At 36.9% G+C, this 20,319-nt stretch overlaps 1 protein-coding gene across 1 annotated transcript in view; it reads left to right on the plus strand.

Moving 5' to 3' along the window:
* Window positions 1-711: 711 nt before the first annotated feature.
* The window catches only part of NPR1 (natriuretic peptide receptor 1), a 3,300,976-nt gene continuing 3,281,368 nt past the window's right edge, over window positions 712-20,319 (plus strand). Inside the window, exon 1 of the mRNA XM_044079969.1 lies at window positions 712-2,169. Within this exon, the coding sequence (XP_043935904.1) occupies window positions 1,470-2,169 (700 nt within the window). The 5' untranslated portion in view covers window positions 712-1,469. The remainder of the gene's footprint in view (window positions 2,170-20,319) is intronic.

Here is a 20,319-nt window from a genome sequence, read left to right on the forward strand (position 1 = left end):
TTTATTAAAATAAAAAAAGAGAAAAAAAAAAGAAGAAAAAAAGAGAAAAGCCTGTATTTCATTTGCAACGTATGTGACCCTGGACATGCTTTTGACTTCTTTCTGCTTCTGGGGCTCCCCCTAAAAGAAGAATTGACTGCTCTAGTTGGTCTACCTACTAAAAAGTATTATTATCCTAACATATATACATATATAATACAATTTCAACAGACTATTGTATGAGACACCTAACAACTGAAAAGAGCAAATGCTGTGGGTTTTATGCAGGCAGGGGCATTGAGTTACAGGAATCTCAGAATGAGTGGGAAAATTAACATATTAGCTGTGGTTTTCTGGTGTGCCATTAAGAAATAGAGGATTCAAACACTTGGCACCCAGTTTAGAGCTTTGCTATCTAAATACTGCACCACACTTCCTTCCCACATGATGATAAGAAGCAGTCCCTACCCCCATCACAATGATGTGACCAGGCATAACCTGTTAAGAAATCATTCTAACTGTCCTCCCTTCACCAGTGATTGATGTGTTGCTTATAATTCCTTTTATCATTAATGATGGATCCTCCCATTTCAAATGTGACCTTTTTAATCTGTGCCTTCTTCCGTGGATGATTTACCAGGGAGTTATTCCTGCAACACAGAGGAAAAGACAGCTACATGCACACATTTTTTTTGTATTGTAAATAAAAAAAGGGACAGTTAATTGTCTGGTATGCAGATCTACTTTACCAATGTCATTTAATGCAATGAGCCTTAAAAGTGTGTTCAGTTTTATATTTTGATAGCTTTTATAACATTCCTGAAATATAAGAGTGCCTGTTTTAGTTTTAGAAAGATTATTGCAGTTAAAGTGGCAATGGGATTTGATGGTGAAAGGGTTAAAATAGCAACGATTCTGATAGCATGCTGCCTGTGAAGGAAAGCAGTACTGTATTCAGCTTCCACAGCTACAGTTCCTCTCGCCTGCACTCTCTGCGTCTCTCTTGCAGTTACTGTTAGGACGGAGAAGGCAGCTAATGCAACACTAAGCTAGCCCCATGAATGAATAACTACATGATTATTAACCTCCTTGTTTATGGGCTGTAATTTTTTTAATTGAGAAGAACTGCCCTACAAGTAGCACTGACCTGGGTTCTGAGAAGAAGATAAAGGAAGAAAAGGAAGCTGTGTCAAATAGGAAGTCTCTTTCCTTTTCTGTTGGACTTTCTGAATACAATCAGGGATTGCGACAAGAAAGTGGAAGGGTTTCATATTCCGATATGGAGTTCTCAAGAAACAAGTTTTATACTGTTGGAAGAAGCCACAAGTTGGAGTGTTGAATATTCTGTGTCTTATGATCAGTTGTTTTTGCTTGTAAAGCCTTTCTAACTTTCCTTGGTACTTGCTTGCACTTCAGGTAACTTTTCAGGTCTTTACTGACCCTGATTCTTTTATCATGTGCGGATCCTCTGTTGCCTTCTGAGTGAGACCATGGTTATAAACTGGATTTTATTTCTTGTAGCTGGTTTCAGTGTCTGTTCACATAAAGCAGAAGGCAAGGCATATAATCTCACAATGGCGGTGCTGCTACCAGCAAGTAATACATCATACCCATGGGCTTGGCCAAGAGCTGGACCTGCCATCATGCTAGCCATAGACAAAATCAACAAAGACCCGAGCCTTTTACCAAACCACAGTGTCTGGTATGTATTAGGAAACAGTGAGGACCAGTGTGGTGTGTGTTCTGACTCTGTGGCCCCCTTGGTAGCCGTGGATCTGAAACTTGCCTACAATCTACATGCATTTATTGGTCCAGGTTGTGAATACACCTCTGCACCTGTGGCTAGGTTTACGGGGCACTGGGGGGTTCCCCTAGTTACTGCTGGAGCAGCTGCTTACGCTTTCAATGGAAAGGCAGACTATTATGGTTTGGTCACACGGACAGGACCCAGCCACAGAAAGCTTGGTGAGTTTGTGGGTCACATTCATCAGCAATATAACTGGACTAACAGAGTACTAATCATCTACAGTGATGAGAAAACTGATGACAGACCCTGCTATTTTGCAGTGGAGGGACTATATGTGGAGTTTCAGAACAACAACAATATCACATTCTCTGACGTACCATTCAAAGAGAAGGAACACATAAGCTACAATTCTTTGATGCAGGAAATAAAACAGAAAGGAAGAAGTAAGTAAAATGACCAGTCTTAACTTTGTGGATAATGAATAGCACATAAAGCATAAAAAACAAAGTTTCTCCATATAACTACCATATCATTGCAATCCCTATAAACCTTGTAGTAAATTAGTAATTACATTGTGCTCTTGGTAATTAATGGATGTTTCAGATTACTGATTACCTGTCTTTCAAAACTAAGGCCAGGTGATAGTTAACAATTTTATACCCACTAGGTTCATTTTTATGTATTTTTAATAACTCTTTTATGCTAGAAAACACAGAAAACAAACACAGTTCTGGTACTCTTACCTATAAAAAATATGACATTCCATCTGGGAATAGATTTAATATTTATTTTAACCTTTTTCATAGTGGCTGACGTCAACACCTCCTCCACATTTTGCAGTTTTAATGTTCCAACAGCTCATGGCAGAGGCAGCTTAGACAGTTTTTTTAAATGCTAGCAGTATAAAGGCAGTGACAAGTAGCAACTGCAGTGACAATATTTCAAAGAATATTTAATAGTTAAGAGTATTAACCTGAGCTCAGAAAGTGATAGGAAGTGGAGATATCCTTCTAGTTGTGAACTTTTTTTTTTGTGTTTAGGCCACTGATTCAAAAATCTTTCTGTTTTATGCATCATTTTCACAACAATGGTATAAAATTGTGTTTGTTTGCTTGACTTGCTGCATTGATTAACTAACCTGATCTGAAACATGCCATTGTCAGAGAGTCTAGGGTTTAAGAACTATGATAGCTGTAAGGATTACTGGGTTCCCCGGAGGTGAAATGATGTGCTCACGGTCACACAGGGAAGACAGAGACCAAGAGGTTAAAAACGTCATTCTCTGGATTTTGATTGTTCTGTAGACTAATGTTGCTCTGATTACTCTCTCACTCTCCCTCAATGCTATCTAGATGCCTCCAACTTGTATTTACTACAAAAAAAAAAAACATTATTCAGAACCATACTAAACCCAGTGTAGTAAAAATCTCTTTTTCTAAGTGATATGCTGATCTTTTAAAGAACAGCTATATTATGAAGTCACAGAAATAGCCATCATATTTTCATTTATTCATTTACCAACTACGCAGGTGCAACGGGTCTAAGGGCCCTCTTGCAGGCATGACCCTGGCAATGAGAAAAGTAGCTAAAACATCAAATGCAGTTTGATTTATAAAGGTTCACAATTTATACCCAGAGCATCTGAATGCTAAAACTAGGATGTGGTTAAATGTAGTTGCATATTTTTTTGGTTCTGTTTTCATTTGTATTTCTATATTAAAAGAGAATTTGCACCCTGTTGAAGGAGGTGATCCGGTAATAATGCTGTGTTTATACTGCATCTCCTTTCTGCTTTCGTGTTTATTTCTACTTAGGTTAGAATGAACATTTTAAAATTATCTGCATAAAACTTGTTCTCAGCAGACTAGTATCTTTAGTTGCTGTGGACTTTGTGAGAATTCTCATTCCATATTAAGTCTGTAAACCATGTAACCTATAGTTTATGCACATTAAGTTATTTACAGCTTTGAAGTAGCTATTGTTAACTTTAAAATAAAGGTCCTGAAAAGGTAATGATCCTGTTGTAATATGTTGAAGGAAAATGTGCACCACTAATATACAAATGATCTCAGAGATTTGTTTTTCTTTCTGTGAGGGAAGGGACATTAAACTGCACAGCTAATGCTAAGAGTCACTAAATTGTAAATAGACTCTCATACTATCATTACAAATGAACTAAAAGCAACCAGACATTGTAACATTGTGAGAGACAGTCAGTAGGATGCTACAGAACACAGTGATGTCAGTTGCAAAAAGAGGAAGATAGTACCAATATATTTATCTGTGATTCATTCCCGCCTAGGTTATTGGACTCAGGTATGGAGATATGACATCTAAAAAGACACAAATCTGTTGATACAGTCCAGGGGAAGGCATGTTACACAGCACAGAAACTACAACACAAGTTATTCACAGAAAGGCTGTTTATAAGAACTTACTGAGGGATATAATGTTGCAAAAACTTCAAAATCCTAAATAATTAAATTCAAAACTTGAAGCATTGTACAAAAATGAAGCACTAAAGAATATCTTGCAGTGAGCTGAAAGGGGAGAGAGTCAGGGAAACTAGTAAAGAAATATTGTCTCAAAGTTAGCAGATTCAAAATAACAAGAAAGTTCTATGTAAAACCAGATGATAAGTAATATAAATATTCTGTACTATCACAGAAGGTGATTAAACTAGTCAGACTGCATGGGTTTTGTAGCAAGCAATCTTACCGGATATAACTTTTGAATGATTTTGTTTCTTTTAACCACAGAAGGTTGTGCTGTCAAGTGTCTTAAAATAATGGGATGTATCGAAGGCCAACTACAAAAATTTAAGTCTGATTTAACATAAGTAACATGCAAACTTTGAAAGCTGCTGTTACACATTTCAAGTTAATTTTACAGGGGGGGGCAACCTATCCCTGCCTCCCCTTGATATGGAAAGCCTGTGCCCAAACACCAATGCTACTGATGCAGACTAACACAGATATTGCTGTACCTCAGAGAAGAGTGAATACTCAGATATATAGCAGTTTGGGAGTTAGTATGCATGTCCCAGTAACTGCACTTAAATTCATATCACAGGATTGTAGTTACAGTCACACCTCTTAATCTGTCATTGCAAGAAATCTGGACAAAATCTGACAAAATGGGGGAACGAAGGTCCAAAAATAGGGACAGATTTTAAATATTGCTCTTATAAACTTAGAAAGTTGCTAGAGATTATACTATATGTCATTATTTAGTGACTTCTATCCTTAGACCATCCCAATGATTTGCCAGAAAACCACAAATCTTATGAGGAATAGATGAAAAATATCAGCCAAAATCTGGGCATTCTGCAAAAATCTGGACAGTTGAGAGATATGGTTATAGTCACCAACCAGAACCTCATTTAGAATGGCATATTTGCATCACCTGTATTCCAAGTATTTTGGATCATAAAATAATGACATACTTTCTAAGGAAGACTATTTTGTGATTAAGAACACAGTCTGACTGGTGAGGGAAAAAGCTTGCTGGTCCCTTCTAAGGAGTAAAAAAGCTGACCTGGAAATTATACCACTTTAAAAAAATAAAAATAAAAATAAAAATTACTGCACTAGGGAACCAGTAAGTATAGAAGTAGATCAGTGGAGTGAGGATGGTAGGAGATGTAATTAAACACAGTAGTAAAGAAAAGAGTGTAAAAAATCGGTACTCTGTAAGTCTGAAATATATAGTATTTCATCTTCTGAGAAACATCTCCAGGAGAACTTGGCAGTTTAATATTACCCCAGTCATGAGTTTAAAATATTTATTGAACAAATGCCATTTAAAGTGTAGAAGGTTATTGGCTCAGTGGGATTTATTGATTAATAGCAGAAACAAATACAGATGTGCATAACTAAGTAGTTTGAGTATTTCCATGGACTAAATCACATTGTAAGTAAAATGTTGTATGGGTTAAACCCTACATATCATTTTCGAGTAGTAAGATAACATTATGGATCTTATAGTTAATAACAGAATAGTTAACAATAGAAGTAGATTTATGATTCTTATTTCAGCCAGACAAGGCAAAATCTAATTAATGTCTTGGCCGCACTACTACTGTCCTTTTCCTAGCGCACAAGTAACAGATTGCTGAGACACTGACTTAATTTATTTTTACATCCTTGTTGATTGCACAGTATTGAGGTACAGTAAATATGATACACTTAAAGCAAAATACTAAATAAAGGAATGAAATGATTTAATTTGATTTGAATAATAGCTACATGTGCTGAGAACGTTTCTAGAAGTTAATCATTTAATAATTAGTTTGCTATTTCTTTTCTGTCTTATTGACATATTTATTATGAGGAAAATGCAGTGTAGTTAATACTGCAAATAACATACATGCAGTTTTATGTTATTTTAGCTCAGCAGTTACACAGCCATTATTCTGTGCGGTACAGCAATACACTAATCTGGCTTGTATGATATAACAACATTAAGAATAAAGTTTGGTTTCTCTTTCTATATAGCCTTATTAAATAATAAAGAAAAAGTACATATCATAATAACACATTGTTCAACTCATTTTACTGTATGCTAAAGTCAACTTAACATATTCAAAACTTTGTAGGACCAGTCGAAACAAGACCAGCTTAAAATGAAAGGTTTCTATGGTAACAAAGATATAGAAAATACAGCTGAAGAGGTCTCACTGCTATGGAAACCCCAAGATAATGTAAGTTTGTGTATAACTGCTAATACACTGTCTTTTCTAGTGCATAGACATCTACAAATGGAGACGTCTAACATCTGTATTTTACTATCAACAGCACTCACTTTTGGCTGTAGCTCTAAATACCTCAGCCACTGAAAAGGAAAAATTCCTAAACTTTGGATGTACAAAAGTATTCAGAGTTACTGAGCATCAAAACTGATGCAATCAGATCAGTACAACACAATGCAACAGCAGCACAGCAAAACTATTTTAATATCAAACAACCCTACTTACTAAAATATTTCTCAAGAATAACAAAACTCCAAATAATCGGTTACAGACAATTCTATATGCAACAACACAGTCCTACCCCTTGGATTTGGGAAGAATTCTGAAACACACGTGTGCATAGCACAGATCCACCAAAGTGTGCATAGTATTAGTATTAGTGTACAGCAAATAAATCACACTGTTGCTCTTAAAACATACTAAATGCCTGTACTATCTATCCCAAGCAAGTCTGCTAGCTGGGACATGTATAGATGACAACGAAGACACACTGGCACGAGCAGTCACACCTCCCCCCACACAGCAGACCCATACTAAGCATAAACAATAGTGTATTTTAATGCCCTCCCATTTAATGTTCTGTACTCAGTAAATGCATATGCATCATTGCCCACCACCTCATTGCAGTTACCCAGAATGTATATACTATGTTATTTAGACCCAACCTTGATATTCATTTACATTATGTAGTCCCCCTTAGAGTCCAAACGGTTACATTTTGTATTTTACCCTTATAGTTCACCCACTGACATACAGTTGCATTATGTATCTGACTCTCTAGCAAAGAATTACATTACGTTTATCTGTCATCAACTTACAGTTTAGTGTCTGCCACACATTGCCCTGTAAACAATCTCATACAGTTGCATGTCCATAACCATTGTCAATATGCAGTCATGGTCTCTCCTTATACATACAATGCATACAGCTCCCACACAAACAACAACACTGCCCCTGGCACAGAAATAGGGTAAATCAGTTTCCTCATATTTTGATAGAAGTTCAAGCCAAGGTAAACATGCACGTTGCACAAATCCCCCCACAGTAACACCTCCATCCTCAGCACATAAATGTTATATGTTAGTTCATTCTGCCTCCAGTGACAGTCCTGCCTCTGACACACACATACTACATGTGGCCATGCTGCCTCAGCAATATAAGTAAATGTGGGTCAATAATATGACAGTGTAGGTGACACTTGTCATGTTGCAATACCCCTGTCATTATAATGCCTACCTCCATATTTCTCGAACTTGTTATGCTCACCTGAACCTCCCTGAAACAAAATCTTATGTTTGCTTAGTTCCAGCAGCCAACTACCAGTGCAGTGCACAATGACTTTTTATTGTGAATCTGTGTCACTAAATTGGTCATAGCATCAGCTTGGGGGTCGGGTGGGGTGGAATGTGCATATTATCTGTTGATGGAATTCATATACTATTAGATTATGCTAGGGGCACCATGCCATTGCAGACTTCTGAGATAAAGTTTCCCTGAATCATTATCATTCATTATTTTATATTATGTTTGCGATGTCCCCACTCTGGGCCAGTAATCAAGAGCTTGAATCCTCACCACTGCCACTGGAGAGGGACATTCACTTGGAATACAAATGGATACACTCAATATTTCCAGATGTAGACCTCTCTGTCACAATTTCCCTTAAGAGCACACAAGGCACACACTCGGCCAGGGGTCTGGGTGTCTCTGTTTCCCTCCAGGTCCCCAGTAAGACTCCCCACTGGCACAGCTGAAGTCCTCCAACACCCTCTGTATGAAACCAGTGCTTCATGTCCCTGCTGGAAGTAGATGACACACATACTCTTTGAGATTTGATTTGCACACACACACACACACACACACACACACACACACACACACACACGCACACGCACACACACACACACACACACACACACACACACACACACACACACACACACACACACACACACACACACACACACACACCTGGGAAAGGCAGGCACAGATTACCCACTCTACCAACTTTGCCCAGACTATAAGGCAGTTTCATTGCCACCATTCAGTTACCATAAGGCTCTTCAAAGGGTATCCAGTTATACTGAGTGATATTAATATTAATACAGATGATTATGTTCACTAAACAGCAAGGCTTTTGGGAGTGGCCACAGTTATTACCAAATAAATATATGCAAATACTGTCAAAACTTAAATATTTTTCTAAAAGGATCGGCCACAATGAAAAGTTTAAATATATTCAATAATAAATAATAAAAGGACATCAAAATACTAAATATCAATTTATAGTAAACACCAGAGTTTCAATCATAGGAAATATTAAAAATAATACAGCTGGAAAGATTTGCACAGTTACAGAAAAGCAATACTTAAACATTCTCACTATATTTTCCTAACTAATTTAGAGAATTACTATCCCTTGCCACTTACTAGCGCAAGGCAAGATGAAGTGGGTATGCGATTTTCCTCCTTTGTCAGGTTCCAAGAACAGACTGCTCCTGAGGCCTCAGTCTCCTCTAATATTAAAACATTATTTTTGTACAAAATGACATCACATTTGGTCATCTGACGCTGTTTCCCATACTCACCATCACTAGAAGCTGCCATGATTTTAGCACCTACATGTCAGTAATAAACACACAAGAGCATTGCTCAGATCTGATATAGCTGCTGGAAGTCATAAAACCATAAAACACTTCCCTTCTTCCTACAGGAAGTAAAAAACCATACTTCTTACAAACATTGTGTCTCTGGCTTCATTCAAAACTGTGAGATAACATCTTTATGGCCTAGGCCTAGTAGTTTATTTTTTTATTATTTTTGAAGTTTGAGATTAACCTAACAATATATACATATAAACAGTTACGATAATGCATGTACATTTCTTTTCTTTCCAGCAGGGCACACTGCTGATGCATTTTTAACACAAACAAACCTCACAAGAACATTTTCAGCACAAGCATATGTACAATTCAGTTTGATATACAAATGACATATAATTATTTACAAAATTCAGCTATCTCTGCTGGCATATGTTACACAGCCACTGCCCTACTTCTCTTGGCATGGCTGGCAGTACCTCCTATCATCACAATGTTTATGAATCTTAGACTTAAATTATAAAGTTGTGAGTGTCTGTACATTGAAACATTTTTTATAATATTAATATACATAGTATACTGCATACCTTTCAATATTCTACCACAAGAATTATGGACAAAGCCAAACATAAGGTGAGGCAGAGGAACAAAAATAAGGACAATGCTTAAATATGGCTGTTACAAATTTAGAAATACTACTGCAACACCTGTTTAATTTTTACATTTTGTAGGTTCATATTAGTCACTATGACAGCAAATGATAAAGGCAGGAAGACTGGAAAACCCAAATGCATCTAATTTATTTATACCTAAAATATATTGCTTATCATATAAGTTAGCTAAAATATGAGCATCCCACTTAGCTAATATCTGCAAGCACATGTGTGTGTATATTTAGTGATGGAGTTGTTACCTTGCCTAGTATTAATTACCTTGGCCCATGCACACTCATTTCTCTAGGGAGAGAGTCTTTGCTGGCATTGTACACACAGAAACTCTTAAAAATAACAAAGATTCCGTTATTACAACAAAGTCTTGCTTAATTAATGCAGAACTTAAAATAACAGTTACATTTCTACAAATAAAGAGAGACATAGAAGATATTCGTATAATTTCCAGTTTATCAATGCCTTCCTCCTTCGTCACTGCAGTAGTTCAGACTGTTTCATTTTCTCACTCAAAACATAGAACCTTTAATTCCAAGGAAGAAGTAGCTTTAACAATTCAGAAACAGCACAAGTTTTTTTCTGTTTCAGTTTTCTTTCACAGTTAAAATGTGGCACCATTTTAATCATCTTTATCTAAAATAACAAATGTCTTCAGCATTCTCAAAAGTTAATTTTTTAGAGACATCACAATAATGCATTCCTCAAAACATTACTCACTTATGAGACTTTTTTTGTGAACTCATCTCTGTTCAGACTACATTTTAAGAATGCAGGCCATGGAAGCAGAGCCAGATATTCTAAATCAGCTGCTAGGTGAGGAGGATACTTTCCATGAATCTGTTATGACCCATGGGTCAGAGTAAGGTTTTCATTATCTTAACCACATCCCTTCTCCACATACTCTCCTTCCCAGTTTAGAACCTGTGGACCAAGTGATGCAGATGTCAAGATAGGAAGATGATTTTATTATTTTATTTATTTATATATTTATTCCGTTTGTTTGCCAGGAAGGCCCGATTGGGCAAACAAGCCCCTTTTCTGTGAAGGCCTGGGGAGAAAAGCTCCACATTATAAAGTGTAGGAGGGTTGACATGGCTGAACATAGCCCCACAGACAATACCATATGCAAAAGTCTTTTAAGTCAAAAGACATCTGATAATGTATTTGTTCATATTCCAGTGTTGGTTGAGTCACTGCAACTGAGAAGGTTCTTTGATTAATATTCAGAAGGTCTGGCCAAGAAGGAAGTGACAGAGAGTTTTTAAGGACTACATGATGGTCAATCATTCCCTTTCAATGACAGAGTATCACTCATCTGTACTGGAGAAATTAAAGATATATTACAGGTTGTGCCTCATACCTCCAACTATCTCTGACAATACAGCCCCAAGATCAACATCTAGGTACCAGTCTGGACAATGAACTTCTGCTTGGAATTTGTTCGATTAGGTGTGCATCAACAATCACTTTCAGCAAAAAAAATGTGTTATATATCTAATTTCTCCAGGTTATATGATTAAGATATGGGGCCCATAGGCAGGTCTAGGATAGGAGAGCCTGGGCAGTAAAACTCAGTGTAATCTGCAGTAGTAATCGGTCAGTACCAAGAAGGCCTGAGCTTGTACCTCATCTTTGGCTATGACCATTCTTGCTTGGCCTCTTTCACCTATGGCTTGCCAAGAGCTTACCAAAAATGTAGCAGAGATACAGCAAGTGCCTTACTCCAGCCTTCATAAGGGAGTGGAGTCCTGCAATACCTTACGCAAATGGGTCCTATTCTTGACTGAAGATGACCATATCATCTAGGTATACATAACAGTTATGTGGCTGTAGGAACTTGTCCATCAACTACTGGAATGTTGAAGGGGCACTTTGCAAACAATATCAGAGGACCTTAATATGGAAAAACATCTTATCCTTTGGACCTTGTCTGGGATGATCTTGAAAGTATCCCTTTGCTAGAGTCAAGAATGTGAGGCACCTGGCAGGACCCAACCTGTCGGTTAGATCATCTATCATTACTTGAGTAAGCACTGAATTAGGAAATTAAGTTCAGCTGTCTGAAATCATTACAAAAAACATATGGATCCATGTGGCTTAGGCAGCAGCACACTACCTCAACTAGTCTGGGATTCTTCAGTCACCCTTTTAACTGCCATCTTCTTTTACTGTACATCACAGCATGTTTTGCTATAGGAAGCTCTTTAAGACTGAAACTTTACCTTTTTATCCAGCTTGTTAAAGTGTTATTACTTTTCATTTTTTTTCACACTACTTTGTCCTGGTAAAGAGTGTGATGCCCATGCATTGGCCCAGCAATCATGAAGCCTCAATCCTCACCACTAACACCAGTGAAGGGCATCCATATTTATTTATTTATTTTATTTTATTTATTTATTTTACATTTGTTGACCGGGCTAGTCTAACTGGATATGTATCCGTTTTCAGTAGAGGCCCGGGGAGAAAAGCTCCAGTACAGGCAATAAAATAAATAATACATTGGCACAAATAAAGCATTGATATGAGTACACCATACAATGTAAAAAAAGAAAAGAAAATTCAATTTCACCATAGAAGAGATACTAAAAATAGGAGATATAGTTATACTATGTACTACTGTATTAGACTTATTAACAAGAAACTATAACACTACTACTAATATAAACTACTGTATTAACCTTATTAAAACAGAAACAATAAAACAAGATGAAGTAAAAGGTTGTTGGCAAAGTATACATTCTCAGATACAAATCTCAAAACTATTGAAAGTGTTTGTGAGGAGCTCAGAAAAGTGGAGGAAAAATTAGGTAAGTGAGGACATGGTTTCAGTCGGGATTAGCACAAGGACAGAACCACTGTGCTTTAAGATGTTCTCTGATATGTTTTTTGAAAAGAGAGGTAGAGTTTTGATTAGTAATTTCTTGAGGGAGTTGATTCCAGATTTTACCTATGGAATTTGAAAATAATGAATCTCCAGCTTTATTATATGATTTAGTTAGGGATACTAGGAGTTTATTAGCAGAACGTAGTGTGGCAAGGTTTTTATATGGGATTATCTGTTTTGTAAGGCTAGGGGTGGCATCAGGGTAGAAGAGGGTCTTTTGAATGATGAGTAGTTGTTGATAGAGTAAGTGGTTAGTTAGCTCTAACCAGTCTAGCTGTTTGAGGTTAAGACAGTGGTGTGTTCTTAGGGGAGTAGCAGTAATGAATCTGGCTATGTTATTGTAGCAGATGGAGAGTTTGGTAATGTTATTTTTGGATAAGTTAGTATAGATAGGTGAGGCATAGAAGAGGGTGGAGATCAGGTGTGTCTGAGCAATGGTTTTTCTAGCTACTGGGGTCAGAAAGGGTTTGATTCTGTAGAGAGTCCCAATTTTTTTGTTTACAGCTTTAATAGTGGAGTTAATGTGTTCATCATAATTGAGACTGTTATCTATAGTTACACCTAGCAATCGAGTGGTCTTATCAGGGTTAATAATGGTTGCATTATTTGAGGAGATAGTAAAGAGAGGTGTGGGAGATTTGTGAGTGGGAGAAAAAAGAAGAAGCTTAGTTTTTTTGGGGTTAAGGAGGAGGCAGTGTTGCATAAACCAGTTTTCGACAGTTAAGAAGACTGTTTGGGTGAGGGACTGGAGGGAGGGAATATTATTAGCAGTGCAGATTAATGTTGAGTCATCAGCATATTGAATGCAGGTGGCTTGAGGTATATTGAGGTGTAGGTCATTGATAAATAATGAGAAAAGAAGGGGGCCAAGGATTGATCCTTGTGGAACGCCAATATTTACTGGGAGTAAGGAAGATAGGTTGTTCTCCCATAGGACTGCTTGTTGTCTGTTTTGGAGATAGCTCTCAAACCACTGTAGTGAGAGTGGGCTGAGAGAATAAAGGTTTAGTTTGTCAAGAAGTAAATTGTGGTTAACCATATCAAAGGCTTTTGAAAGGTCTATGAATAGTGCTGAGGAGAAATGATTCTTGTTTCTATTAGTATTTATGGTGTCAGAGAATGAAAGGAGGGCAGTTGTAGTGCTGTGGAATGGTCTGAAACCATGTTGACAGTCGGCTAGAAGTTTGTTTTGAAGAAGGTAGTTAAGAATTTGTTTATGAACACATCTTTCCATAATCTTGGCTAGTGGGGAAAGTAAGGCAATGGGTCGAAAATTTGAGAGTTCAGTTGATGAGCCTCCTTTGTGTAGGGGAATTATATGAGATATTTTCCATAGGGAAAGGATAATAAATACACACACAGTAAAGTATAATTTCCCTTAAGAGCACACAGAGATCATAGTCAGTCTGAGGCTGGTTTCTCCCTTTCTCTCCAGGTCCTGAATAAGATTCCCCACTGGCACAGCTATAGGGTCCCGATCTCAGCCTAGTGGGCAAGCTAAAACCTCCAACACCCTCTCTGTCCAACCAGTGCTTCATGTCCCTGCCCAAGTAGCTGACACACACACACTTTGAGATGTGTTTATACAACCACACAGACACTCCTGGAGAAGGCTGGCACAGGTTCTCCAGCTGTGCCACTTTTACCCAGACTATATGGTAGAAATCACTGCACCACCCAGCTAATATTTATCAGCTACTCATAGGCCTTTATTAAAGGGTGTCCAATTATTACTGTGCAATATTATTATCCCAATGGCAAGTGTGACTAAACAGCAAAGCTTATTTGGAGTGCCTTGGTACAGTATCACAATATATATATATATATATATATATATATATATATATATATATATATATATATATATATATATATATCTATATATATATATATATTTGCAATGTACTCTAGAGCTTAAATTATCTCTACACAAAACAGCCACAGTTGAAAGGTTTAAAAATATTTAATAATAAATAATAAAAACACAAGACAATACTTCTTACTACACAGTGCTAGTCAAGAGTTCAGAGATCACAGGGAAATGTTTAAAATAATACAGTAGAAATGTTCTGACATCACAGAAAAACAAACTAGTCTAATCTTCCTGTTTCCTAGCTATATCTAAGAGAAAACACAGTTCTAAAATCCTACTTACATATAGACACTGACAGAGTGGTGAGTTAGATGTTCTGAAGACAAATGCTCTAATGCTCTCATTCTTTCTGTCCTTAAATTGATAACACAGCACCACTGATTCATTTCAGATTACATCATTTCTTTCTGGTTCCCAGGCTAACAGACTCTCAGAGGTTAATAGCCCCTTTGATCTTGCAGCTGGTCAGGAACCAGAGCAATAAAAGAAATTATACATGCAAATTCTAGGCATTAACTCTGGCCTCAAAACAATAGGCAGAATTCCTTCATCCAGACATATCAACTCCAAGTTTTGACATCAAAGACAGTCATAAAATGCTTGACTTAGCTTTCTTACAGCAGAGTGCACTGTTGTTACATTTTTGCAGTTCAACATCCAATTTCACATTTAAGAGAACAAGCCTGTGGCTTACATTAATATTTACAAAAGATGGAATAATCAACAACATTCTGTCTGGCTAGGTGGCAGCCTTCACCTATCTTCACAAAGAGGATCACACATCATTGTTTTTTTAATAATAAACTTATCATTGCTTTTGTGAACAGCCTTCCTTAGGATAACCCTGTACTCTACACCAGAGCTTTACAATTTTTACATGGTAGAACTACTAAGGTTTTTCATTTACCTGGTTTGGGTACCTTGTAATTAAATAAACTCATTATTCCTGTCATTTCACATACCCCTTACCATGTGGTCAGGAACTTGTTTTTCTGCAGTCCCTCTGAGAACCATCATGTGATTTCTGGGAGAAAATCCTCTGTCTATTGCATCCCTTTTGTAAGTCAGGACTTGTGCTTCCTGTGCCTTTTATTCTATGTTATCTTTGCCTTTCCATGTCTGCTATCTCATTCACCTCATAACAATGGCCCACATTGTCTTACTGTTGTGACTCCATGGTTCTGTACACTTGTTGGTCGCTTTGCGAGCATAAGAACTGTCTGTAGGCCACCCTTCAGTGTTTTTGCCCTGCCTCCGATGAAAAGTGGAAGATTGTGCAGCAGGGTCCACCCCTCCCTCTCCACCAGGGTGGGCTTGTCTATTCTCTCTGAGACACTAGATGCAGCTGGGTTACTGTAGTCAGGGCAAACCACCAGCACTGGCTTTCTGTGCCTTGGCTTTTCATAGGATCATAGGAGGTTACTAGGCTAATGGTGCTAGAGACTTTTAAGTCTATTTATTATTATTTTAAGTTTGATTTTATTAATGATCACATGGATTCTAGCCTTTCCTACACTGGACATCTTGTCTGTCTTCACAGGTTTGTTCTGCTATATTCAACAGTTCCCTTCCTGGGGCATAGAAATAATAGATCTATGGGGAAAGGGGAAAATACCAGTAGAACATTCTAGTACCTTTCATATGGCAAGTGGACATGTAGAACAGAGCGGGTGTATGTACCTTTAAGAAGCATTTCCAGGTGTAGGTATGTGTATATAAAAGTGAGCATGTGCAGGCAGCAGTGCCATTTTGAGAGAACAGCCAGTGTTAATATGTATGAGTGTGGTAGTGAGTCTGTTTATAAGTTTATTTAAGTTTAAGTTACTAGGCATCATTCCTGATGTGCTTGTGTGTAATAAATCTGCTTGAACTGAACCCACAACTGTTCGTCTGTTTTATCCTGACTGGATGAGTGACAGGACATAAGGCTATAAATGTCCTAGGTGCTCACTTTCTTTTTGAGTGACTTTATAACACATTGCTTTTGTTGTCTTTTTGAACTATTCCATTACCAGCAATAAGGATGACAAAACATTCTTATCAGAGTGACCTGTGGCATCCAGCAGAAAGATATCATGAGCCAAGATGAAAAAAAATGGATTGTTTGATATAAAAGCATTTGTTTGGATATTCGCTTCCAGCTACAAAGTAAGATTAAGTCTCTAGAAGGAAATGTCTTCAAGTCTTCATGGTAGCTGATTGCATAATTTAGGACAACTGATGTGAGGTGATCTCCCTTACTTAGCTTAAATGTAGATCGTAACAAGTTTATAGCTATCATTTTGAATGAAGTCTCTATTACTGGACTGTGTAGGACTGGGGTCATACTATAGTTCTGTGGAGACGTACACTGAAACTCTGAGTTTAAGGCACATCACTGCTTTACTACTGTACAAATCTCTATCTAAAATAGTTTATTTATAACTTTTTATTGTCTACCACAAGAATGCAACCCTGTAAAGCTGAACTACTGAAACTGTTTTATAATCTCTTTCCTTCATCTTCGTATTGTATAAATTAAGTTGTTGTTTGTTTTGAAACAAAGGGAAACTGGAAGCATCGCCTGGCCTTCTAGGCCTCCATCCATCACTTGTGCTTTCTTTCAAACTTTTTCCAGTTGTAGGGTTTCCCATTGAGCTTTCACACAGGAATCCCCCCTCCATCTGAAAGTGAGTCAGTACAGGCTGTTTCCTCTCATTTATTCTCATCATCACAACTGGATTCCTCTTCCTTATCCCATCCTTATAACTTTCTTCTAGCACTTGGGTTGTTTGCTTTACAGGTTAGGGATTTTCTTTTTTAATTAGTGAAAAGTGAAACTTTTCTTCATTTGTTAAGTCTTTGCCCCCTGTCTGTTCACATAACTCTGTGTGCCTCCAGTGCACATACCCTAAAGCAAGGAATTTTTTTCCTGTTATAATTTGGCTACAACACCTATAAAAGCACATGAGCTTGTGATACTCAAAATAAATGTAAGCTCAGCAAAAGGGTGACATTTCTTGCCCTTGTGAAAACACGCTACACATTATTTCAGTAAGTGAGCAACTTCATGTTGGACGGATTATTTTATTTATAATTATTTTTTTATATTTGTCTATTGGGGTACGACACTGATCCAGTTGATCAATTTCAGGCTCAGACCAGGTGTTACAGAGAGATAAACATACCAAAAATGAATAGTACAATTATGCAGAGCAACAAAAAGGAAGTTGGAGGGGAGAAATGCTAAAGCTGACAGTAATCATGAAACAATGGGAGAGTAAAAATAATGATTGCAGACACTTATATACATTTTGTAGACTGTTTAGAGAGAATGTCTTCTCTTTGTGCAATAGTTGTGTGAAAACAGTGGCTGTTTACTAAAGTGTGTGACAGTCTTTACAAAGATTAAGAAATTAGCAGCACTGAGGTTGGTTATATTATGAGGGCTAATTTAGGTGAACTAGGAGAGGAGTTCAACTTCTATAGCCACCATACTTCTAGAATCTAAAAGAACCTCTGTAGCCACTCCATTTACCAACGTTTTAAGTTTCTACATTTGTAACTGTACTTTATTCACATTATACAGAATACTACATTCAGCTGTACAATTCAAGCATTTTTTTACACCTTTTTGTGTTATATATAGCACTATAGTTTAGACCATTAACTCTGTTTGCATTATAGCCCATAGGCTTTTAAGAGGACATTTTCTATAAAGATGTCAAATTTGTAACACCTAAGAAGCAGCTGTCTTATTTGTATCACCTTGTTGTGTACCTGATGTATTTAGTGTGGTCCATCGTTATCAATTTCTGTCTTAGAATTTCTTTTTTGAACTTCATTCTTCTTAAAAATAACAAGCTTACCAGTTCTTGGACATCAGCCATTTGAACTAAATGATTTACAGAGGTTAGCTTGATCTAGCACAAAATACATTTTCACTATGGTTATCAACTTTTTCCTGATTGTGAGAGTGATACGACTCATCAGAATCTGGACATAGTGAGTAACTTCTAAAAAGGGGTTTCCATCACCATCACTTTTACAACATGAGCTGCCATATTGCTTTCAGGCTGTATCTACTTGTAGGCCAGATACAAGACATCATGTAGCTGGGATTGTATAATCTTCCTTACTGAGAAAGCCCTGCATGAAAATATTGAGTTGTAATGATGCATTTCTCCCCAAGTTTAGCTGGCGTTTCCACCTTCATTATCTGATAGTTATTGCCAGGGTCAGCTGAAAGGATCAATTATGCCATATGAGCTTCTGCAGTGATGAACTGGGCTATATGGCTTTTCACTTTAACTGCTAGTTATGTTTCCCTTTAACCTACTTACTCAAATGCCAGCAGGAGTTCTTCACCATTATCAGCTGATGTCATTTTCCATAAAAAGTGACTGGTCCTATTATCCACTGACCAAAGAGAGCACACATTTGGGAATAATTGTCCTGGATGGAACCACTAGATGAATCTCACCCAGTATATGCTGTTACAGCAAGCAGTATGATGGGTAAGAGGATCAGTATATTGTTGTCTTTGCCACCTGTAATATACTTCAATGTAATATAACTAGTTGATTCTATTGCAAAGCAATTTGATTCTGTTATGTCACAGTTTATGTGTGTGTACATGTGGGCGTGTGTGTGCTTTGTATATGCTTATATTTATATATATATATATATATATATATATATATATATATATATATATATATATATATATATATATATATATCCAGGTGATGAATTCATGCACCATCTAGGGTATATCTTTTCTGTACTCATTATTTCAAGGCTTGGTTATGGCACATTCTGACTGAATTAGGCTAAACAGTTAATAATGACTGAAGCTTAGGTGACAACTATTTCCTGTGAAAAAATTTTACCCAGCAAATATCCATGAATTACACTTTTAATATATCAAGGATGTAATCCTGTAATCCCCTGGTGGTATATAGCTTAGCAGTTCAATAAAATGCAATATTTGTCATGCCAAGAATGGTACTGAACAGGGAACATTCAAAGACTGTAAAATTACTAGGCCATGCTTTCTGAATATAAGACAGTACACAGATTTGATAATACATTTATTTCCTGCCCCAGCAACAAATGCTTCCTAAAGCAATTATACTGTGATTTAAATCACATCTAACACCAGTAAACATAGCTTCACAAGAATGGGAAAAGGACATACATTACAACTATACAATAAATGGTCATTGTCATAACATGACACAAACATTAAAGATCTAGCGACAACAGTAGCCAGCAATTTAAGTTTTGACCACTACATACCTATTAAAGTAAGTAAAGCATGTTCTATAGCTCATTTAATTCTAAAGGGTTTAGCTTGTCACTCTGGGAAGATTAAGCATGACATTGTATATCATGGTTCTGACCCATTATTATGTACTTTTTTTTTGTAGTTGTTCAGTAGGTCTCCTGAAAGAACTTGAAAGCTATGATTCCAAAGATAACAGTGTTGGAAAACCTGAGCTATTCAGTAAGGTTTCTGGAATTATCATTATATTCTGTTTGTCGTAGATTAGTTAGAAATAGCTTCTTCTTTCTCTATAAAGTAATGTCTGATCTATTTATGTTTGAAAATCTATGCATTTAATGCATTGCTCAGTGAGTTAACACCATATTGGGAACCAGATCCTAAAAACTAAGATGCATTACACAGCACCTTTCAAGATTTAAGAATAAACTTCCTTTTTTCAGTTTGAAGAAAGCAGTCATTAACTTCTTTCAAAAATAATATTTAAGTAGTAAGTAGAAAATATCCCACTGGGGTTGTGATGTCCCCTCTATGGGCCAGTAATTAAGGAGC

This window comes from Protopterus annectens, chromosome 8.part0 (genome assembly GCF_019279795.1).
Source record: "Protopterus annectens isolate FY-2018-M chromosome 8.part0, PAN1.0, whole genome shotgun sequence".
Classification (NCBI taxonomy): Eukaryota; Metazoa; Chordata; order Ceratodontiformes; family Protopteridae; genus Protopterus; species Protopterus annectens.